The sequence below is a fragment of the Camponotus floridanus genome, unplaced genomic scaffold, assembly GCF_003227725.1.
Source record: "Camponotus floridanus strain SB8 unplaced genomic scaffold, Cflo_v7.5 scaffold119, whole genome shotgun sequence".
NCBI lineage: Eukaryota > Metazoa > Arthropoda > Insecta > Hymenoptera > Formicidae > Camponotus > Camponotus floridanus.
The window spans coordinates 539,537-565,288 of record NW_020229236.1 but is presented as its reverse complement, the minus strand read 5'-3'; the positions used below and the strand labels follow the sequence as shown (position 1 = coordinate 565,288).

Genomic DNA, 25,752 nt, shown 5'->3' with positions numbered 1-25,752 from the left:
CGAGGAGGTCGATGATGCGTTGATGACCTCTTTACAAATCATGTTCTCCTAATAACGCAAGCGTGAAAATTTTCGAAAATTCGTTTCTTATATTTTATATTATCAGGAAATATATTTGCGAGGAGGTCGATGATGCGTTGATGACCTCTTTACAAATCATGTTCTCCTAATAACGCAAACGTGAAAATTTTCGAAAATTCTTTCTTATAATTATATGATCAGGAGAATATATTGTGGAGGAGGTCGATGATGCGTTGATGACCTCTTTACAAATCATGTTCTCCTAATAACGCAAACCGTGAAATTTTCGAAAATTCGTTTCTTATAATTTATATTATCAGGAGAATATATTTGCGAGAGGTCGATGATGCGTTGATGACCTCTTTACAAATCATGTTCTCCTAATAACGCAAACGTGAAAATTTTCGAAAATTCGTTTCTTATTATTTATATTATCAGGAGAATATATTTGCGAAGAGGTCGATGATGCGTTGATGACCTCTTTACAAATCATGTTCTCCTAATAACGCAAGGTGAAAATTTTCGAAAATTCGTTTTTATATTTATATTATCAGGAGAATATATTTTGCGAGGAGGTCGATGATTGCGTTGATGACCTCTTTACAATCATGTTCTCCTAATAACGCAAGCGTGAAAATTTTCGAAAATTCGTTTCTTATAATTTATATTATCAGGAGAATATATTTTGCGAGGAGGTCGATGATGCGTTGATGACCTCTTTACAAATCATGTTCTCCTAATAACGCAAGCGTCGAAAATTTTCGAAAATTCGTTTCTTATAATTTTATATTATCAGGAGAATATATTTTGCGAGGAGGTCGATGATGCGTTGATGACCTCTTTACAAATCATGTTCTCCTAATAACGCAAGCGTGAAAATTTTCGAAATTCGTTTCTTATATTTATATTATCAGGAGAATATATTTTGCGAGGAGGTCGATGATGCGTTGATGACCTCTTTACAAATCATGTTCTCCTAATAACGCAAACGTGAAAATTTTCGAAAATTCGTTTCTTATATTTATATTATCAGGAGAATATATTTGCGAGGAGGTCGATGATGCGTTGATGACCTCTTTACAAATCATGTTCTCCTAATAACGCAAACGTGAAAATTTTCGAAAATTCGTTTCTTATAATTTATATTATCAGGAGAATATATTTGCGAGGAGGTCGATGATGCGTTGATGACCTCTTTACAAATCATGTTCTCCTAATAACGCAACGTGAAAATTTTCGAAAATTCGTTTCTTATAATTTATATTATCAGGAGAATATATTTGCGAGGAGGTCGATGATGCGTTGATGACCTCTTTACAAATCATGTTCTCCTAATAACGCAACGTGAAAATTTTCGAAAATTCGTTTCTTATAATTTATATTATCAGGAGAATATATTTTGCGAGGAGGTCGATGATGCGTTGATGACCTCTTTACAAATCATGTTCTCCTAATAACGCAAGCGTGAAAATTTTCGAAAATTCGTTTCTTATTATTTTATATTATCAGGAGAATATATTTTGCGAGGAGGTCGATGATGCGTTGATGACCTCTTTACAAATCATGTTCTCCTAATAACGCAAACGTGAAAATTTTCGAAAATTCGTTTCTTATAATTTATATTATCAGGAGAATATATTTGCGAGGAGGTCGATGATGCGTTGATGACCTCTTTACAAATCATGTTCTCCTAATAACGCAAACGTGAAAATTTTCGAAAATTCGTTTCTTATAATTTATATTATCAGGAGAATATATTTTGCGAGGAGGTCGATGATGCGTTGATGACCTCTTTACAAATCATGTTCTCCTAATAACGCAAGCGTGAAAATTTTCGAAAATTCGTTTCTTATATTTTATATTATCAGGAGAATATATTTTGCGAGGAGGTCGATGATGCGTTGATGACCTCTTTACAAATCATGTTCTCCTAATAACGCAAGCGTCGAAAATTTTCGAAAATTCGTTTCTTATAATTTATATTATCAGGAGAATATATTTTGCGAGGAGGTCGATGATGCGTTGATGACCTCTTTACAAATCATGTTCTCCTAATAACGCAAGCGCGAAAATTTTCGAAAATTCGTTTCTTATTATTTATATTATCAGGAGAATATATTTTGCGAGGAGGTCGATGATGCGTTGATGACCTCTTTACAAATCATGTTCTCCTAATAACGCAAGCGCGAAAATTTTCGAAAATTCGTTTCTTATAATTTATATTATCAGGAGAATATATTTTGCGAGGAGGTCGATGATGCGTTGATGACCTCTTTACAAATCATGTTCTCCTAATAACGCAACGCGAAAATTTTCGAAAATTCGTTTCTTATAATTTATATTATCAGGAGAATATATTTTGCGAGGAGGTCGATGATGCGTTGATGACCTCTTTACAAATCATGTTCTCCTAATAACGCAAGCGTGAAAATTTTCGAAAATTCGTTTCTTATATTTATATTATCAGGAGAATATATTTGCGAGGAGGTCGATGATGCGTTGATGACTCTTTACAAATCATGTTCTCCTAATAACGCAAGCGTGAAAATTTTCGAAAATTCGTTTCTTATAATTTATATTATCAGGAGAATATATTTGCGAGGAGGTCGATGATGCGTTGATGACCTCTTTACAAATCATGTTCTCCTAATAACGCAAGCGTGAAAATTTTCGAAAATTCGTTTCTTATAATTTATATTATCAGGAGAATATATTTGCGAGGAGGTCGATGATGCGTTGATGACCTCTTTACAAATCATGTTCTCCTAATAACGCAAGCGCGAAAATTTTCGAAAATTCGTTTCTTATTATTTTATATTATCAGGAGAATATATTTTGCGAGGAGGTCGATGATGCGTTGATGACCTCTTTACAAATCATGTTCTCCTAATAACGCAAGCGTGAAAATTTTCGAAAATTCGTTTCTTATAATTTATATTATCAGGAGAATATATTTTGCGAGGAGTCGATGATGCGTTGATGACCTCTTTACAAATCATGTTCTCCTAATAACGCAAGCGCGAAAATTTTCGAAAATTCGTTTCTTATATTTTATATTATCAGGAGAATATATTTTGCGAGGAGGTCGATGATGCGTTGATGACCTCTTTACAAATCATGTTCTCCTAATAACGCAAGCGTGAAAATTTTCGAAAATTCGTTTCTTATAATTTATATTATCAGGAGAATATATTTTGCGAGGAGGTCGATGATGCGTTGATGACCTCTTTACAAATCATGTTCTCCTAATAACGCAACGTGAAAATTTTCGAAAATTCGTTTCTTATAATTTATATTATCAGGAGAATATATTTTGCGAGGAGGTCGATGATGCGTTGATGACCTCTTTACAAATCATGTTCTCCTAATAACGCAAGCGTGAAAATTTTCGAAAATTCGTTTCTTATAATTTATATTATCAGGAGAATATATTTTGCGAGGAGGTCGATGATGCGTTGATGACCTCTTTACAAATCATGTTCTCCTAATAACGCAAACGTGAAAATTTTCGAAAATTCGTTTCTTATATTTATATTATCAGGAGAATATATTTTGCGAGGAGGTCGATGATGCGTTGATGACCTCTTTACAAATCATGTTCTCCTAATAACGCAACGCTGAAAATTTTCGAAAATTCGTTTCTTATAATTTATATTATCAGGAGAATATATTTGCGAGGAGGTCGATGATGCGTTGATGACCTCTTTACAAATCATGTTCTCCTAATAACGCAAACGTGAAAATTTTCGAAAATTCGTTTCTTATAATTTATATTATCAGGAGAATATATTTTGCGAGGAGGTCGATGATGCGTTGATGACCTCTTTACAAATCATGTTCTCCTAATAACGCAAGCGTGAAAATTTTCGAAAATTCGTTTCTTATATTTTATATTATCAGGAGAATATATTTTGCGAGGAGGTCGATGATGCGTTGATGACCTCTTTACAAATCATGTTCTCCTAATAACGCAAACGTGAAAATTTTCGAAAATTCGTTTCTTATAATTTATATTATCAGGAGAATATATTTTGCGAGGAGGTCGATGATGCGTTGATGACCTCTTTACAAATCATGTTCTCCTAATAACGCAAGCGCGAAAATTTTCGAAAATTCGTTTCTTATATTTATATTATCAGGAGAATATATTTTGCGAGGAGGTCGATGATGCGTTGATGACCTCTTTACAAATCATGTTCTCCTAATAACGCAAGCGTGAAAATTTTCGAAAATTCGTTTCTTATAATTTATATTATCAGGAGAATATATTTTGCGAGGAGGTCGATGATGCGTTGATGACCTCTTTACAAATCATGTTCTCCTAATAACGCAAGCGGAAAATTTTCGAAAATTCGTTTCTTATAATTTATATTATCAGGAGAATATATTTGCGAGGAGGTCGATGATGCGTTGATGACCTCTTTACAAATCATGTTCTCCTAATAACGCAACGTGAAAATTTTCGAAAATTCGTTTCTTATAATTTATATTATCAGGAGAATATATTTGCGAGGAGGTCGATGATGCGTTGATGACTCTTTACAAATCATGTTCTCCTAATAACGCAAGCGTGAAAATTTTCGAAAATTCGTTTCTTATAATTTATATTATCAGGAGAATATATTTGCGAGGAGGTCGATGATGCGTTGATGACCTCTTTACAAATCATGTTCTCCTAATAACGCAAGCGTGAAAATTTTCGAAAATTCGTTTCTTATAATTTATATTATCAGGAGAATATATTTGCGAGGAGGTCGATGATGCGTTGATGACCTCTTTACAAATCATGTTCTCCTAATAACGCAAGCGCGAAAATTTTCGAAAATTCGTTTCTTATAATTTATATTATCAGGAGAATATATTTTGCGAGGAGGTCGATGATGCGTTGATGACTCTTTACAAATCATGTTCTCCTAATAACGCAAGCGCGAAAATTTTCGAAAATTCGTTTCTTATAATTTATATTATCAGGAGAATATATTTGCGAGGAGGTCGATGATGCGTTGATGACCTCTTTACAAATCATGTTCTCCTAATAACGCAAACGTGAAAATTTTCGAAAATTCGTTTCTTATAATTTATATTATCAGGAGAATATATTTGCGAGGAGGTCGATGATGCGTTGATGACCTCTTTACAAATCATGTTCTCCTAATAACGCAAGCGTGAAAATTTTCGAAAATTCGTTTCTTATAATTTATATTATCAGGAGAATATATTTTGCGAGGAGGTCGATGATGCGTTGATGACCTCTTTACAAATCATGTTCTCCTAATAACGCAAGCGTGAAAATTTTCGAAAATTCGTTTCTTATTATTTTATATTATCAGGAGAATATATTTTGCGAGGAGGTCGATGATGCGTTGATGACCTCTTTACAAATCATGTTCTCCTAATAACGCAAACGTGAAAATTTTCGAAAATTCGTTTCTTATAATTTATATTATCAGGAGAATATATTTGCGAGGAGGTCGATGATGCGTTGATGACTCTTTACAAATCATGTTCTCCTAATAACGCAAACGTGAAAATTTTCGAAAATTCGTTTCTTATAATTTATATTATCAGGAGAATATATTTGCGAGGAGGTCGATGATGCGTTGATGACCTCTTTACAAATCATGTTCTCCTAATAACGCAAACGTGAAAATTTTCGAAAATTCGTTTCTTATTATTTTATATTATCAGGAGAATATATTTTGCGAGGAGGTCGATGATGCGTTGATGACCTCTTTACAAATCATGTTCTCCTAATAACGCAAACGTGAAAATTTTCGAAAATTCGTTTCTTATAATTTATATTATCAGGAGAATATATTTGCGAGGAGGTCGATGATGCGTTGATGACCTCTTTACAAATCATGTTCTCCTAATAACGCAAACGTGAAAATTTTCGAAAATTCGTTTCTTATAATTTATATTATCAGGAGAATATATTTTGCGAGGAGGTCGATGATGCGTTGATGACCTCTTTACAAATCATGTTCTCCTAATAACGCAACGTGAAAATTTTCGAAAATTCGTTTCTTATTATTTATATTATCAGGAGAATATATTTTGCGAGGAGGTCGATGATGCGTTGATGACCTCTTTACAAATCATGTTCTCCTAATAACGCAAACGTGAAAATTTTCGAAAATTCGTTTCTTATAATTTATATTATCAGGAGAATATATTTGCGAGGAGGTCGATGATGCGTTGATGACCTCTTTACAAATCATGTTCTCCTAATAACGCAAGCGCGAAAATTTTCGAAAATTCGTTTCTTATATTTTATATTATCAGGAGAATATATTTTGCGAGGAGGTCGATGATGCGTTGATGACCTCTTTACAAATCATGTTCTCCTAATAACGCAAGCGCGAAAATTTTCGAAAATTCGTTTCTTATAATTTATATTATCAGGAGAATATATTTTGCGAGGAGGTCGATGATGCGTTGATGACCTCTTTACAAATCATGTTCTCCTAATAACGCAAGCGCGAAAATTTTCGAAAATTCGTTTCTTATAATTTATATTATCAGGAGAATATATTGTGCGAGGAGGTCGATGATGCGTTGATGACCTCTTTACAAATCATGTTCTCCTAATAACGCAAGCGCGAAAATTTTCGAAAATTCGTTTCTTATAATTTATATTATCAGGAGAATATATTTGCGAGGAGGTCGATGATGCGTTGATGATCTCTTTACAAATCATGTTCTCCTAATAACGCAAGCGCGAAAATTTTCGAAAATTCGTTTCTTATAATTTATATTATCAGGAGAATATATTGTGCGAGGAGGTCGATGATGCGTTGATGACCTCTTTACAAATCATGTTCTCCTAATAACGCAAACGTGAAAATTTTCGAAAATTCGTTCTTATAATTTATATATCAGGAGAATATATTGTGCGAGGAGGTCGATGATGCGTTGATGACCTCTTTACAAATCATGTTCTCCTAATAACGCAAGCGCGAAAATTTTGAAAATTCGTTTCTTATTATTTTATATTATCAGGAGAATATATTTTGCGAGGGGTCGATGATGCGTTGATGATCTCTTTACAAATCATGTTCTCCTAATAACGCAACGCGAAAATTTTCGAAAATTCGTTTCTTATAATTTATATTATCAGGAGAATATATTGTGCGAGGAGGTCGATGATGCGTTGATGACCTCTTTACAAATCCTGTTCTCCTAATAATGCAAACGTGAAAATTTTCGAAAATTCGTTTCTTATAATTTATATGATCAAGAGAATATATTTTGCGAGGAGGTCGATGATGCGTTGGTGACCTCTTTACAAATCATGTTGTCCTAATAACGCAAGCGTGAAAATTTTCGAAAATTCGTTTCTTATATTTTATATTATCAGGAGAATATATTTTGCGAGGAGGTCGATGATGCGTTGATGACCTCTTTACAAATCATGTTCTCCTAATAACGCAAACGTGAAAATTTTCGAAAATTCGTTTCTTATTATTTTATATTATCAGGAGAATATATTTTGCGAGGAGGTCGATGATGCGTTGATGACCTCTTTACAAATCATGTTCTCCTAATAACGCAAACGTGAAAATTTTCGAAAATTCGTTACTTATAATTTATATGATCAGGAGAATATATTGTGCGAGGAGGTCGATGATGCGTTGATGACCTCTTTATAAATCATGTTCTCCTAATAACGCAAACGTGAAAATTTTCGAAAATTCGTTTCTTATAATTTATATTATCAGGAGAATATATTTTGCGAGGAGGTCGATGATGCGTTGATCTGTTCTTTACAAATCATGTTCTCCTAATAACGCAAACGTGAAAATTTTCGAAAATTCGTTTCTTATTATTTTATATTATCAGGAGAATATATTTTGCGAGGAGGTCGATGATGCGTTGATGACCTCTTTACAAATCATGTTCTCCTAATAACGCAAACGTGAAAATTTTCGAAAACTCATTTCTTATTATTTTATATTATCAGGAGAATATATTTTGCGAGGAGGTCGATGATGCGTTGATGACCTCTTTACAAATCATGTTCTCCTAATAACGCAAACGTGAAAATTTTCGAAAATTCGTTACTTAAATTTATATATCAGGAGAATATATTGTGCGAGGAGGTCGATGATGCGTTCATGACCTCTTTACAAATCATGTTCTCCTAATAACGCAAACGTGAAAATTTTCGAAAATTCGTTTCTTATTATTTTATATTATCAGGAGAATATATTTTGCGAGGAGGTCGATGATGCGTTGATGACCTCTTTACAAATCATGTTCTCCTAATAACGCAAACCTGAAAATTTTCGAAAATTCGTTTCTTATAATTTATATTATCAGGAGAATATATATTGCGAGGAGGTCGATGATGCGTTGATGACCTCTTTACAAATCATGTTCTCCTAATAACGCAAGCGTGAAAATTTTCGAAAATTCGTTTCTTATTATTTTATATTATCAGGAGAAATATTTTGCGAGGATGTGGATAATGCGTTGATGATCTCTTTACAAATCATGTTCTCCTAATAACGCATTTAAAAAAAAAAAAAAAAAAAATTCGCGAACAATTAATGTTCGAAATAATTTACGCATTGCCGTCCGCGTTTTGTGGGCTCTTAATGCTCTTTACTTAATTATCAAGTTGATAAATACATAGAGCCGTATTATTTACCAATTTATTTTGAAAAATATTTATTTCTTCTTTGAATATTACAATATCTGTCGCGATTGAATAATTTATTTATTATCAATTTACACACATAAGTATTTAATTGTTATATAGCACTGGTGCTACCGGCATTTCGTGCACATAGCACGGAACAAAACCAGAAATTGTGCAATTATATATTACCCTCTGAGAACATTCATGGACTTTGACTTTGTAGTTCATGTCCATGTTTTGAATGTCCATAGAGGGAGTATCACTTTTGGGGTCACTCCATAGCTTGGACATGAACCATAGCTCAGACACGAACCATGTATTATTATCGACTATAATGGATGTAGTTGACGTCCACTTTGTCAGGGAGCGCATTAGGACAATATACCCGTTAAAGCGAGGTGGCCGCTCTCAGGTTTCTCTCTGCTTATGGTTATGCGCTTATGCAAAAGTGTGTGCTGCGGCCTTTATGATTGGCTGTCGGAGAGATTCCTGGAGTCTTTACAAAGACTCTAGAAATTCTCTATTCGACAGCCAATCACAAACCCTCTGAGAACATTCATGGACATTGGCTTCATGTCCACGTTTTCTGTGTCCATAGAGGGAGTATCGCTTTCAGGGATCACCTAAAAGCAGACCATGATATTTCTCAGTCTTCCTTCTGATGGTACTCCTGACGAATGATAATCCGACACTCTTAGGCCGGTATTCATAGTAGTCCGATCTTATATTTGAGATCGTCTTAAGTTCGAGCTCTTGAAATGCTACGCAATCATTTGATTGTTTGAATAAGGTCTTCAACTTCAGACTAGACTTAAGACAATCTTAAATATAAGATCGGACTATGAATACCGGCCTTAGACCGATATATAAATATATCATCAATCAATTTTTATATAAATATATCATCAATTAATTTTTTATTATTATATCTTTGCTCAAGGAAAATATAATTATTAAACTGAGAAAAATATTTCGATAAAAATTGTAATAAAATAATAAAAAAATAATTAAAACTATTATTAAATTATGATAGATTAAAATTATACTTTTCGAAGTATGTCATATTTCATCACTGGATTGATAAGTGAAATGAGATAATGAAAATATTTAGATCATAGAGTGTTGTCTATTTGCGAACAGATAAGGAATCTTGTCAAATAAGAAAAATACAATAATATAAAGAAGGAAAATAATTATTATGAAACCTTAAAAATTAGATGATACCGTTTGATTAAAACTTAAAAGAGGGACGAGAAATGATGTTTCCCAATCCAAGTTATGGAATCGCAACTTTATTTTCTTTCTTATAATATTGATACATGAAATGAGTGCGTTGCTTCAATCTTTGAAACAATCATCAACGATACCTAATGCCTCTCTTTTTCCGATTCCATAACACTGCGAATGATACCAATCGACTAAACATCATGACAATCACATGAAACACGTACAATATATGTATCTCTCCTCGATATAATTAATAAGTCGATTATAATTCCATTATCGCGCGAGATGTAAGATATTCTCTCTTTATCGGTACAAAATGTAAGTACGTATGTATTTATAAAAGTACAACATTAATCTTGCTTCGATGCAAGAAACAATACTTCTCTCACACGGCTCGGAAATAATCGCCACATGTATGTACAAATAATTCTTGATGAGGTGCACTAATGATTCGTTTTTTCTTAATAATGATCAAGATTTATAGCGAATTAAAAAACATTTAAGAGATTAACATTAAGCTTGATTTTAGAAGAATTTAAAGAGAGATTCTTAATCTCTCTCATTTTCCATGCTACGAATAAGATACAACAAAAACGAGATGCATTATTGATGCATTAAAAAGATTATTTTGATGTCGCTTAAAAGCGAAATATTCTGTATTGTTACGTTTGGACAGAAGTAAATTTCCTCTCATTTCTATAAAAATGTATAACATTTAAATTTTGCAAAAAGTGCACAGAGAAAAAGTTGTTAACTTGACTAAACCGTAAACTAAATTATCATTTTTTTAATTGAAATATTTAAATATTTAAATAGATGTCATGTTAGATTTAATCTGTCGTATTTAATTTAAATGCTTAATTATTTCAATTAGAAAAATAATATTTTAATTTTAATAATTGAACGGTTTAGTCAAGTTAACAACTTTTTTCTTTCATTGTCAGTGTGTGTGAAACTCGGAGGATCTTTATGGTGTTTTAACTTATTTCCGGTCTATATTTCATATATATATATATATATATATATATATATATATATATCACACGTGACTTAAGATTATATTTTATCGTGATATCATATCTATATGTGTCCAACAACATGTACATCAGAGTTCAACAACGTACAGTAAAAGCGATGGAAATGAAGGCTCGTAATTTCCATCGCACATTAAACGCTAAATATCCTTGCCTGCTTCTCGGTCTTCTGTTATTTTAAGATTTTCGGATTAAAGCTTGAGAAACAGACAATCGCATTTAGCGACTAAAATATTAAAGATTGACTTAGCTCGATTACTGTCAAAGCGTACGATATATACGTACATTCTCGGTTTATAATCAAAAATAATTCCGGAAGAGCGAACATTTTTTATAGAAGCACTATTAGATTCAAGTGTATAACGACACGAAAAAAGATCTTGCTACTGTGACCTCTACATAGAATGATTTTCTAAGTCTACAATACAAAGATACTAGCACATCGATCCGAATTAATCGGCTAATTTTCGTGGAATGCCATCGTAAATGTCTCAAACACACACGCACACACACACGCATACTTTGAAAGACGACATATCAAATTTTATAACATTTATATATATAAATTGTCAACAAAAGCACAACAGTTCGCGCTGGATCTCATCTATCCAGCATCCGAAACACTTTTCGCCAGCTCTATTTCCCAATGCCTTCAGCATAAACACCCCTTTCTCACATCTTCATCTCTTTGAAAGTAGAAATCAGAAAGAGATGAAGAGTTTAAACTTTAGTTTTGTGACTTTGTAAGAACGATCCTTCGAGATACAAACGAATATAGGTATAAGGTACGTATTTTAACGAGGTCTCCAAAAATTTCACTCGCCCGAATCAAAGGCAGAGTGAACGTTTTTATATTAAAACGTGCAAAAATCTAAGATGGAACGGATTGGCACAGCGAATCGTGGGTACAAACAACTCGCGAATATCTTTTATGTCGTCCCTGCGTATATACTCGACATATATAGGATGTTTCTTAATAAGTGCGACCAATTTTAGAAGAAAATTTTTTGTCGAAAATTAAGGGAGGGATTTTTCATATAAATATATACTCCTACATCCCTTCCTGTGGAGTTACACTCCTCCAAAAATTAGATTTTTTTTTTAGGTTTTTAGGTTTTTATTGTAATTTTGTCTTTGTTCCAATTTTCCCAGCATTTCTAATTTTATTTTTATCTTAAAATTTAACTTCTCGTAATTCGAAGCCTATGCTATTTAGCATCGTGTTATGCACGATAACGTATTTTATTTTTTTTTCATGAAAACTACTGATTTCATGAAAAAAATAAAAGAAATAAAAAAGTTACTAAATAAATCAAACTTTTTAATGCATATTTTTAAATGATCATATTCCGACCCATTAAAGTTTTAATAAAAATTTGAATAGGGGTTGCTAGTTTCATCTTTTTATAACAAAACGGGAAGCTGAAAAAAATATTAATAAATAACCTTTTTACTAGAAAATATCTACGTAATTTCATTTCTTTAATTTATTCCAAATTTGAGAAAAAAATGAAAACCTAATTTTTACTCCCATTTTTGGAGAAGTGTAACTCCATAGGAAGGAATGTAGGAGTATATGTTTATGAAAAACTTCCCTTAATTTTCGACAAAGAATCATCTCCTAAAATTTTTCGCACTCATTAAGAAACACCCTGTATATTCATACAGACTATATAACTTAGATTATTAATTATTAATAAAACTTCCCTCGGTCGTCTTGTATCTTATATTTTTCATGACATTGATTTATTTAAGTATACGTAGATACACGGAAAGATATGTTCACGCGGAGAGGTAATATCGCATCAAAATAACATTTCTTTCTCGACATATCTGTCTCAGAATAGTAGATTGTATAAAGTACTCTTTGTGGAAAATTATTGCTATTAACCTGTAAGAATAATTCAACAGTCATTGATCCTTTTAATCTTGCGACTCTATAAATAAATTTTCTCCAACGAGATTATCATTCTTTTTTATGTAATAAACAATATATAAATATATATATATATATATATATATATATTTTTTTTAAGTTACACAGTGTTAAAAAAATTAAGTGTAATGCGCGTGGAGTAATCTTATTGATAGTTAAGATGGGTCGATTTTGTTTTATAGACATATATTACGGTAACGAGTTCAATATTATAGCGTGACAACAATCAATAAGATCTGAATCGCAAACAAACATCAATTGGACTTAAGTACACAGTCATTACACAATTGACATTTTGTAAAGTTACCACACATTGAGAAAGATAATAACGCCAATGATAAATGTAAATCTTTTTATAATAACGCGCGCAAACGGAGGCAGTGAGAGAGAAACTTCAATAATCGCGTCCAACAATATCTTTGGCAAAAGTGAGGAAGCACTCGGGTCAAAGTAATAGATTCTAATTAAGTACCTGACACTCGTCAAATGTAATTCGTACAAATTCAAGTTTCGACGCGATATCGACAGTCCCAACGATCCAAGCCCATAAGAGATGTCTAGACATTTTTTCAAGTATATAGGACGTCTCTTAAACGTCTTTAAAAATACGCGTTTATTAAGTGCGCGTGTCATTTGGAGTTTTACACAGCCCCCTTCCTTTTTCTCAAGTGTTATATGACATTATTAAGGGCAACGTGTGTAACTTCGAGCACGTGACGTTGGAATCATGCTTGCAAATTCCTTTGCCGATTACGCTAGTGGAATGTATTTATAGTATTCGGATTACGCGGTAGTATTGAGTGGATCGGATTAAGATACCGTCGCGGCTAAAACGTGCCAAGTATTTCGCAATTCATCGCTTTTCATGCGTCTCATCATTTATCAATGACAGATTCAGGCGTTGCGATTTATTTTTTTGCGATATTAAAATTTCTACATACTTATAAAAGTAATGAACAGAAATTGATTTTATTGCAAATGCCGGGATACGTCTCTAAAAATTGCGATGTAAAAAAATTATAATTTTTCTTAATATATCCGATCAAATATATGGCACAATATATGAATTAATGAATATTCCAATTAAATTTTAAATCGTATTTTTTCCATCGGCAAAATCCTATCGAAACGATTAAACAATTTTTTACATGTTCAAAGACATCGATCTGTATGCAATTAATATTATTGCGCGTGCAAACGTCATCCAGAAGTATGACATCAAACCATCGTCTCCCGAAAGATCTTCACGGATGAGTCCGAATGCTTAGTATGTACATATCTTGTTATCGTCCTCACGGCATTATTGTTATTGTTGCTAATGCCGTTGAATATCTCGCTGCTTCTCAGCCCGGGCTTCGTCTCTGCTTGCGTTTCCCTCGTTGTTTCTGCGGCCAGGAACGACAATATTTTTCTAAGTGACAACTGTTATTATGCATTGTTGTGAAAAGCCGAATTGACACCAAGATCTCATGATAATATCTGACAAAGTCGATTCCGCGGATGGTCTCGAAATCATTTTTACATTCTTCAATTGGCAAAAGAATGTCGAATGATATTCACGAATCATTATTTTTATTATCGAAAAAAAAAAGTAAGAATATTATATCGGAATATTTTCCCATTTTAATCTCAAGGAAATAATTTTTATCATCGTCTCATGTATTGAATCTTGTTTAATTATAAAAATAGTACATGTGCATGAAACAATAATAAAATTCTCAAATTTATATATAATGCAACAAATAACTTGTGAGATATGTAAAGTGTGCGAACAATGTATGGGAGAAATTTGTTCTAAACCATCAAATATGAGCAGATATGCATTTTTTATATCACAAAAATATATAAACAAACTTCTCGTGTTAAAAAAAATGGTTAATGACACTGCATTCGAGACGCAGTAGCGCAGATCGCACAAACAAGTGCATCTATTTTATATCTAGAATGCTTACCAGATGTTTCTTTTCTTGAACAATCGTACCACGACCCGCCGCAACATCGGGTTATATATAAATTGCGATTGTATTACGCGAGAAAGATCATGAAAGACAAACTGTGATAATAAGAGAAATATGTGAGGAGTAATATTAAAAGTAAGAATAAGCAAGAATATACTGCTGAATATTCTAAAAAGCGTCGAAGCTTATAAATAGATCAGATTTCTGTAAAATCATTATTTTTTGTTTATGCGAGTATAATAATAATAATCATCATAAAAATGTTGAAAAATACATATGCGCAAGGAAAAAGTATGCTCAGCAAAGAGAATATTATTTATTTATTTATTCAAAATTTCTCTCAGATCTGCCATACTGCGCCCCACGATTAAAATTGACGGCTGCAAATGTCAGTTATTGAAAAGTGCGACTCAACGTGCGGGGTGTAAAATTAAATAAAAATACACACGCGCGCATCGTGTGTGAAGCAATAATCGATAAGTATTCGGAAAAATAAAAAAAAGTGCAATAAAATCGCCATTCACAACAGCAGTAGCACACTTAATTTAGGCGCTCGTGACATACAATAGGACAAACGTTAGCGTACGTAAAATTCCAGACACGTCTCTAACATAAGCACACGCAGAAACTTTTGATTCATTCGTAAAAAAACTTGAAATAACACGTATTTCCCATGGATCAATAAATTCTTCATTTTTTCAGAGATTTTAAATTACTGAAATAATTTCCGTATAGAAGATTATCGTGACATATATCATTATCTATATTATCTTATCTTGTCTATATATATATATTATCACATGAAACATAATAATAACATAAAAATGAAAAGAAAACGCAATAATAGAAAGAGATCGCTATTCATCATCTCTTAAAAGATTTGAGAATTTTTTTTTCTTTTCGCGACACAAATGACAAACAGATAAAAAAGAAGCACGCTATCTCTTAAAATCATATTTATTATTTAATAAGCATCTATTACGGTAACAAATCGATAATTGTATTCGCAAAGATCGAAACTGAAGGATACAAATAAATAAAGCAGTATTCATGTGTGTGTATGAAAAATAAATTTATATTTACAAAATAAAGAGATATAGGATATATATATATATATATATATATATATATATATATATATATATATATATATATATATATAGGAAAGGGTCTTGTGTCGAGATGTGAATTATTTACACGGTACATTCCAACACGACAGGAATTCGCGATACAAATTCTAATCAGCCTACGCGGTAGAAAATAAGACAAAAAAATGCAGTACAACAACGTTCGGAATCTGCGCGCGCGCGCAAACTCATCGTTTTAAGACTAATATGGCAAATGGAAATCGATTGATACGGTGCTCGGGCAATTGCCGTAGATGTAAAACTGATTCCCCGCGATCGAGAATAATTTCAGCGCGAACGGGGAGAGGTATAGCATTAAGTCACAATTGTCGCGACATTGCTCGACGTGTCCATCGCATCTCGTGGCAAGAAAACATCGGGATTAATCGAAATTGATTAATCTCTCCTCGAGTCGTCCGCGCGTCCCGTCGTCAATTCGCTTCCCTTCTCGAAACAATTTCATCGCTCGGTATAATTTTATCTACCTTCCATCTCCTCGTCAAGGAAAGATTGTAGGACTAACGAGAATCGTGGACACGTGGAACTAATGTAAACGCTGACATAACAAATAAGCTCGAATATCGTGCGTTCCTATTGTCGAAAAAATTTCCATCCCTTCGACATTCCAGTCGGTTCAATTCTATAAAGATCTATTCATGCGTATAACTGATATGTTTGATATAACATTCTCCTGCCATTTTTCCGGACAATCGTGAACAACGTTGAAACAAACTAGGCAAAAAAATTCCTTCCTGCCGCTCTCGTGACAGACCGACGTCCGTCACTTAAATTAATATCTGCTCTCGCTTAACAAGCTACAACGAATCTAACTTTGGCAGTAGTGTCCACTTAAAACGTGCTCGTAAAAAAATTCCAGCGAATAGATATCTTCTTGGCAAGGGCGCAATACGTGTGACAATGTGATGCGTTTGTGTGGAATGCTCTAAAAAAGAATTTAAAAGAAAAAAAGACGCATTGCCAGACTTGCAATATCACCGTCAAATTCTTTATCGCTACGTCGTGGAACGAGAATAAAATGTTTGAACGATACACGATGACAATACTATTCAATTGTGTGAAGCGATCACGTAATAATAAATAAAATCTTTATATACATGTACATGTGTATTCACACCTATAAATAAATCTATAAAATCAAATTACAATTAAAATATAATGTATTGCAACAGAATCAAGGACAAGAACACTGCGAGGTAATAATTTCCTTGAAGACGATTATTTTTCTTGATCATGCGCATCGAGGATCCCACGCACGATTTTTAGATCATTTATAATAACATAATAAAGTAACATAATAGGACTGCTCGACTCGTAAAAGTATAGTCATAAATCATATACCGGTAACGACTTTATCAGTTTGTACGTATTATTTGACACTGTACAGCGGCAAAACTATCTATCATAACTTATTAACTCCTTAACAAATTCGTACGTTCTAAATAACGCGACATTATGTAACGTCACGTGTGATTATACTAGTTACAAATATACAAGTACAACGAAGGGAACAGAATTTTGCATCACTTGGATACTATCTTCTAGGAAATATGTGTAAAATCAATGTCGATGTTAAATCATGCACATGCAAAATATCATTTCACGCCGACAATGTCTCTCCTGGCATGCAAGGTAGAGCAAATCTTCGATTATTAAGATCTTATTAAGATCCTTTTCTTTTCATGTCTTCGACAATGAAATATACAAAGTGCGTCTGTTCACAATTCGTAGTATCCTTCCATTAATTGCATTATTAATTATTACGATCTACGCCTAAGAATGTATTGCAATTAATCAGGCATGTCGTCAACGATAAAATAATATACACACCGTTTAAAAATAAATTATAGTCTCACTAAGCAGAGAGTGATGCGATTATAAATGCTACCACTACTACTTAGCACTACAGAATGTACTAGGGAGGGAAAACGAGGGAACAAAATTTATCGAAGGAATATTCTGTGCAAGTAGAAAAAAAAAAGAGTAATCGCCATTTTCAAAAAACGGAAAATATCGACGATTTTACTGACTTGCGCACGCGTAATATTTTTCGATAGGAGAGAAAATTATCGATTCTTTCTGCTCTTGATTTTTACAGGCACAATATGATAAATAAAACGAGGAACATTATACACAAATTCTAAGGCAGATTAAAGCGAGAATCCTCTCACGACACTACGCAACAACACTTTTTACATCTAGTCCGTTTCCCTATAATATTGTATCGTTCAGTGACTTTGTAAGCTTTCAACTTTAACCTGGCATTCCCCGCGTGATCACTGATATCCTGACTGTGCACAGAGTTGCTTCTCGTGCACATCTTTTGTTTATTCTCACAACTTATAATCTCTGCGTCGTGACTTACTGCATGATCCGCCTGTACGTCTGAATATATCTTTATCACATTGCTGTCACAGTCTCGATCCCCGAGAGGCTCTGTCTGCGAGCTGGGTTTCTCGTACGACTTATCGTTGACTTCCACCTTCGTCGTTACATTCGGATCCGTGTGGGCTTTATCGTGATTCACGTACACCTTCTGTAATGTTTGAGAATTCGGTTGATTTTCGGAGAATCGCGTATTCTTGTCTTCGAAACAAGATTTGTTCAGAATATCACGCTCCATGATCACTTCGTCATTAGTCCTATCCTGAAAGATGTTGTTTTTCGTATGAGATGTACTTTTCACGAGAGCTTGCGCTTCTATTATCTGACTTTTCGTCTCGTTGCACATGTCGCACTTGTCCTCGATGAATTCTTCATTATCCTTTTTGCTGTACGAATTTTTGCTCGATGCCGACTCGATGCTCGAACCTTTCGAATACGTATTTTTAGTTTCTATTCTCTCGGCATTGGAAGTCAATCTGTTACTTCCTTCCTCGTCCGTCTTGTCGCAGATCTCGTCTGATTTTTCCGAACTCACGGCTTCGCCGCTCAGCGTTTTCGTGCGACCGTCCGAGTACGCGCTCAATTTATTTTCCGAATAATTGCTCAATCTGTCATCGTAGAAGTACACGGAGCTCGCGTTTGATTCGAAATTGCTCGCGTTTATTATGGCTATTCGCGGTATGATTAAATCAGGCGGTATTCCGTCGATGATCTCCGGCTGGCTTGAATTCGAGGAGGATTGATTCGCGAAATTACTGAAGGAGTGGTACCCCTGGTGACCCTTACCTTGGATCCACGCCTCCGTTAAAACGTGGGATCGTTGCCAGGACACGTCACTATTGCATCTGTTTTTTCTCACGCACCAGTGCTTATCCTCGGTGTCGGGCCAGGAACGCAGATGGCACTCGCTGGGACTCCTCTTGATATCCGAGACATCTACATCCGTGTCCTCATGCTTCTTATTTTGCACAATTAATTCCAGCCTGGATTTCAGCAGAGCCGGTGATACAGCTCGGTCGATGAGACGTCTCGATGTGATCTGGTTCGATCGCGTTGCGGACGACGCGACATTGTTATTGTCGATGTGCTCCGTATCTAGATCCGGGACCTCTCCGGAGGCCATAAGCGTGTTCGGACTCGGACTGTCCATACTATCTGGCGTGTAGGGATCATGCTTAATGGGTATTGCGTGCAACAGATTAGACGAACGATCAACAAAATCTGCGCGCGCGTTAGCGTAACTATTGCAACCAGGCAACATGGACAACAACTCCGGATAATTGTTGGGCACTCGGAAGCAAAACTCAGGTGCAATTGGCAAGCTGCAGCAATCTATCATACCTGCGTCCGAGATGAGACTAGCCTTCAAGTAGACTGGCTGTAAATGGCAAGAAGAATAACGGATCTTTATGTATCGTTGTGCATCATTGCAAGAGAATGATAAAGATGATATATGAAGGATGCGTACTGTGTGGAAATCTATGAATGTGGGGGACAGTTTCAAACTAATGTGTTTTAGAAAAATAATGATGTGCCATAATAATGTACTTTTCAATCTGTAAAATTCGTCGATTATGAAATGTACGCGTGAAACTTTAAAACTGCAATATTTTGAAGCATTATAGTAATACGGATTTTATTATGACAAGAATTTTTGTGTTACTCTGAAAAATTATGTCGCGATATTTATCATGATTAATGATTCAATTAAATCTATTGTAATAATAATGTGATAATTACCTGCAAATTATATTTTATACATGTGATAAATTTATTTTTTATAAAACAATGTATTTTTAATTTATTAATTTTTGTGGTTGATATAATTATTGTGAGAGTTTGATTATCGTTTCTCATTATATTTATAGCATCATGCAGTAACAAGTGTTATTTTTATGTAATTGCGATATATTTATGTACAATGTATAATGTAATAAAGTATCATTCAGCATTACAAAAGATAAAAAAGTGCGTAACAAGCGTTACAATGCGTATCGGCAATTAGATTGAAACAGTACAATTATTCCATGATAGTAATAGTGATAAGAATGATATTCAAAGTATAAAATGTAGAAGTAAAGTTCTTTGGAATATACTACGTGTGTGCTACATTAAACAAGCCCCTATATATGTTTATTGTCGAGATAACGGAATATACTAACAGAATAAAGAGACGTGAAAGAGATGTGGGGGATTCGAGAGATAAGAAGAACAGACAGACAGTTCATAGATAGGTACCTTAGTGCTTAGAGATTCATTCGAAACTCCAGAAAAACAGGCTGCACCATAATAATCGAAAGAATGGTTCATCAGAATAAGAACTAGGAAGTGTGTAAATACATGTTCCCAGCATATAATAAGTAAAAAATGTCGCAGTATCGTTTTATAAATGTAAGAAAAATGTACTAATTTTTTTTGAAGGATCCTTGTCTTACCTTGTGATCACCCATGCATGTAGTTGAGCCGATTACACCGTATTCCACTGCCTCGGAAACGTCAATCTGCACACACAGAAATACGGGAGTCACGTTGGGCAATAGATTTCAATTTTTAGAACCGTTTCGTGTCGCGCGTGATCAGGAATATAAATTTCACAGAAATACATACATCTTGAACTAGTGTTTTCGCAGAGGGACTCAACAAGACCCGATCGCACCAAGCCGGCACTCTCGTTTGCATGTAATTCACAGGCTCGTTGACATCTTCTTGAAACGGATAACTTGGCACGAAATTGATTGGAAACTCGAATAACCGTCCTTCAAAATCTCCAAGTTCCTTGTCATATTCGCGTAACTGCAAATAAATATTAAAAGTTGTATTATTAATACATCCTCTGACTTGATAAGTACAATATATAATATAAAATAATATAATATAAATATAATAAGTAATTTGTTTTATTTTATATTATATTATATATTATATATATTTACCCATTCGCCGCCATTCTTCATGAAAACATTTTGATGTTCATAATGTGAAAATTCCTTTTTCCCTAACGTTAATATGAGATCATCGTCTCTATTGTGAAATTGCAATTTAGAAATATTTCCTTTATTCGATAACCTCCTTTCTTGAGTATCTTCTGTCAGTTTCTATTAAAGACAAATTAAAGTGCTGTAATATATTGGAATTTAATAGAATTGCTTCATTGGCGTGTACCATAATACATGGAAAGTAAAGTACGTTTGTGTATCACTAGATATATTATTTTTAAAAACAATACATGTATCATTTTAATTAAGTTTATATGAAACGCAAATGGATATTTAATTCCCTCCTTGTTTTTTTATTCCATATTATCGTAATTGCTGACGAGTCTCACCTTTATCACGCTTGCCGTGTCCGTCCTAAAATTAAAGTCGCCAAATAAAAAATACGGCACATTTGGATACTTGTCGTTATGAAATTTATCTAATGTGTGCTCGAGCGCTCTTCTGCGCGTTTTACTGTATACCGATGGGAACTGTGTGTAAAGAGATTAAAAAAAATAAATCATATATACACGCATATATACATAATGATGTAGAGGATCATATTCGTCTTGAAGAATATTCTTTACCGTCTCCATAGCAATAAAATTGCTCGCGTCGTGAAATAAGTGTATGTTTATGAGATCAAAAATTGTTCCACTAATATTCCATCGAGTCCGTAGGAAACCTTTCCTGGACCATTTGCATTCTGGGAAAAATTCTTGAGGAAACTTGGCTTTTTCTTTGGTTGTAACTGCTTCTATGTTGCCAGAATGAACTTCCTTTCCATTTACCGGTATAAAAGTACATTCTAAAATACAGATAAGTAGAAAAGATAATATTTATATCTATTTATTTCTATCTATTTATTCTTTTTTTTAGATAACTAGTGGATCATTGAGATAATTATTGAGATAATTATTGGAAAGAAAATTATACGCAACGTACCGTTAAAATCCCATAATAAAACATCGCTTAAGGACTCATGTACGAAATAGAAATTTCCTAGAGCCTGTAAAAAATAATCTTGATAAGAATATTGTTCTTGAAGAATCGATTAATTAAGCATAATTAATAGTACATATTCTTCAACTCACTGTGAAATGTTCAGCGGATGAATAATCCTCATCAAGAAATACTCTGATTTTGTCAAACAATCTTAATTCTTCCGATGACATAAGTAATCTACGCAAACAATATTTATATGTCAAATTATAAATTATATTTCGTATGAAATTAAATTTATAAACTTTATGGATAAACGTAAACAATTCTTTTATGCAGTTTTAAACAACTTTATATATATGTATATATATTTTTTTAATACGTATATATGAATTTCTCCCCTATTAATATCATACAATCATCTTTTGAAGCGGCTCACTCAACTATAGAGCTACGCGTGATATTATGATACGTCTATTTTTGCGCCTTTTTGCCAGTTATGCGTTAAATTATATTCGATATATCGAGTGTGTGGAAAGGGAGAGCTATTTGCTACTTTACGCTATGGTTTATAAAGGATTTGTTTACACTATCAACACAGTGATAAGAATCAAAAGTGAGAATGTTATAGGTAACTATCGGAAGATTTCTACAAACAAGTTTAACAGGCAAATGTGTAGGCTCTTATCCGAATAATTGAATTAGAGTCAAATATTGTAGTTTCTGGAAACCTTCCAAGAAGCACCACTAATTGTATAAAGCGTTTGAAAAATCTAGGAAAGAAGTTCATATTGCATTTTAATAATATTTCTAATAATATTTGAAATTTTTCTGCAAATTTTCTTTATATTGGAAACGACAAGTAGACTAATTTATAGGTCGCAAAACGCGAGAGATTTACCTAACAAAGTCTTCGACGTGCCTCATGCTCTGCTCGTAATTTTTTCCACCTACTTCTTGGCAGTGCAGTGCTATAAATTTCGGATCTAGTTTCGATATGGTCTGAAAAGGCAATTTGCACGTAAGCACAAACCCAGAGCGCGCCTTCTTGTTGACGTATCGCGTAAAGGAATATACTTACGGATAAAAATTCCTCCGTCCATATCTTTAGCATGACACTAGGCTGCAAGGAGAAAAATCAGTGATATCAGTCTCACGAAACCTTCATACCTGGTGCACTTTAAACAAGAGCTTAATGAGATGTTGGACGGCGCGTGGATATATTAATAGATACCGTTAACGTCACGCAAGGATACCGATATCCCGGCTCATCTTTCTCCCCTTATTACGGCGATAAAATTCTCTCCTTCGCATTTCGCATAAATGATACGATAATCGATCATCGCGCGCGAATCCGGTATAAACAAGCGTAGTACGTAACGTAGGTGTTTCGATAAAAATGCACACGTACATACGTTCGATCATGCGAGGAAATTAGTACCGGGATGGAAATATCAACAAACGTCTTAGCGAGCGAAAGATACGATGATGCGTTGTTTCTTGATTCTTTCACGATGACACGGAGAGAAAAATTCCCTCGCAGGGAGAAAATCTTTCGTTATCTTGTATATTTATTCCCCTCTTTTTATCGGAATATTTTTATTAGTCGTTTTTGGTTGATTATTGAAATTAAAATTGACGCGAGTTTGTATTTTTCAATCAACGAAAAAAATTTAAATGCATTCACACGTTAAAATATACTTTTACAAATTTTTTAAATAATTCTAAAAATTATTATAATTTAAAACTTAATTTCTATTTTTTTTGAATATACTTACTAAATTTTTTATTCCTTTTAATTTATTATTATTTTCAATTTTATCTATTTTTTTAAATGACTTTTTTATTATCTGATTTTTTGTAGAAATTAATAATTTTATATTTATTTGTCTTTTATATAAATCAAACTTTTTAATAAAACAATTATCTTTTTTTATTTTATTATTCAAGCTATTGCTTCTTTATTTTTTACATTTTCTCTACTTTTTAACTTTTATTTCTTTTATAAACTTAATTTTTTTAGAATAATTTTTGAGCTTTAAACTTGAAACTTGGCATTCCATCCCTTCCTTCATTTATGAATAAATTATTTTCTTTATCAATTCAAAAATCTCTAATTTCTCTCGACTTAATAATTGATTTTGATAGGATAAAGTTTCTCTTCTCCGATTCGAAAGAGGCTGCTGCTCGAGAAACAACGGTGACGTTTTATTTCAGAATCAAACTAGCAAACATATTTTTCGCATACTTTTTCGAATTACATAATTCCTTTGATGTGTGCGTGTGATTCATTCCGCGGTATTATATTATCCGATCGTTAATGTCATACGAGGAATTATCGTGAATATTCGTCATCGCGCTTTTCAAACACGTGGCAATAATAAGAAGTGATAAAAAGAAGTATTGAAAACTTAGGGAGACTCCGAAATATAAATTTCTTCTCATTGGACTTTTCAAAATTACCCGCATTCAAGAAAGAAACAAATGTAACGCTTTAAATGATCGAGTACGCTTCAAGATGTCACATATATATTGCATGCAACCAGAAATACGATCAAAGTGACAGCGAATCGTGGAGTCTCCCGGCTCGGGTTTCTATTTACACGCAAAATTTCTTCAAACAAATAAGCCCGAGTTCAAAGGATCTCCTAATAAAGTCACATTACGTCGACATCTGACGGACTTAGCGTCTCGAAACGAAAGAAACGCGCGTTTGAATATGATTGTGCAAGCGAGGGAAAAGAAAAGAGGGAGAAAGAGAGAGACCGAGAAAGAGAGAAATTTTGAAAGCGGACTCGAAATGTCATCGGACTGACATTTTTCTCTCCTCGACAGAACCGATCGCTCGGCACATGTGCTAAACAACGACTGCCGTATGTGTACAAAACACACACGGATACGCGAAATCCGTTACGCCTCAGGTTAAACCGGCGACGACGACGACGACGACGAGGATGGGCAAGTAGGTCGACTTAGGGGACGAGCGATATCGGCGCGAAATCGACGAAAGCGAGAACGAGATCGATCGATCGGCCGCGCCTCGCGACCAAACGTCACGCGTGCAAATGTCAAACGTACCTCCTCGAAGATGCTGCCGACGTTCGCGGTGATGAGGAGGACCGGGACGCCGTTGCCCGCCATTCTCGCGGTGGGCTGTCGCCTTTCTGGAGAAGCGAGGGATATCCCGGACTTTGTCGGCACCGGCGACGAGAACAGCCGGACACGCTCCGGATCCTGGTCGATACTCTTGTGCGGATCCTGCTCAACACTCGACACCACACGCGCACCGCACCGGACAGACGCACTCTCTGGACTCAGCTGACGACGACGAAGCGGAATCAGCAGCACTGGCAGCACCCGCGGCCGCGCGACGATCGACGGCGGCCGCGCACGTCGCTCGTTCGCACGCACTCGCACACTACTGTCGACGCTACCCGCACCACGCAAACTCTGGCGGCCGTCAGTCGGCACGTTCCACCTCGCTC

General features: G+C 34.2%; 1 protein-coding gene across 1 annotated transcript; it reads right to left on the bottom strand.

The window, feature by feature from the left end:
• Positions 1-17,313: 17,313 nt before the first annotated feature.
• LOC105247881 lies at positions 17,314-25,751 on the bottom strand. The gene is made up of 11 exons (XM_011252334.3): positions 25,346-25,751; positions 23,349-23,390; positions 23,169-23,269; positions 22,420-22,507; positions 22,271-22,334; positions 21,913-22,133; positions 21,676-21,816; positions 21,284-21,445; positions 20,958-21,143; positions 20,786-20,851; positions 17,314-19,728 (listed from the first exon to the last, which is right to left on the bottom strand). The coding sequence occupies exons 1-11, from the start codon at positions 25,406-25,408 to the stop codon at positions 18,133-18,135; spliced, it is 2,730 nt and encodes a 909-aa protein (XP_011250636.1). The 5' UTR covers positions 25,409-25,751; the 3' UTR covers positions 17,314-18,132.
• Position 25,752: the final 1 nt, after the last annotated feature.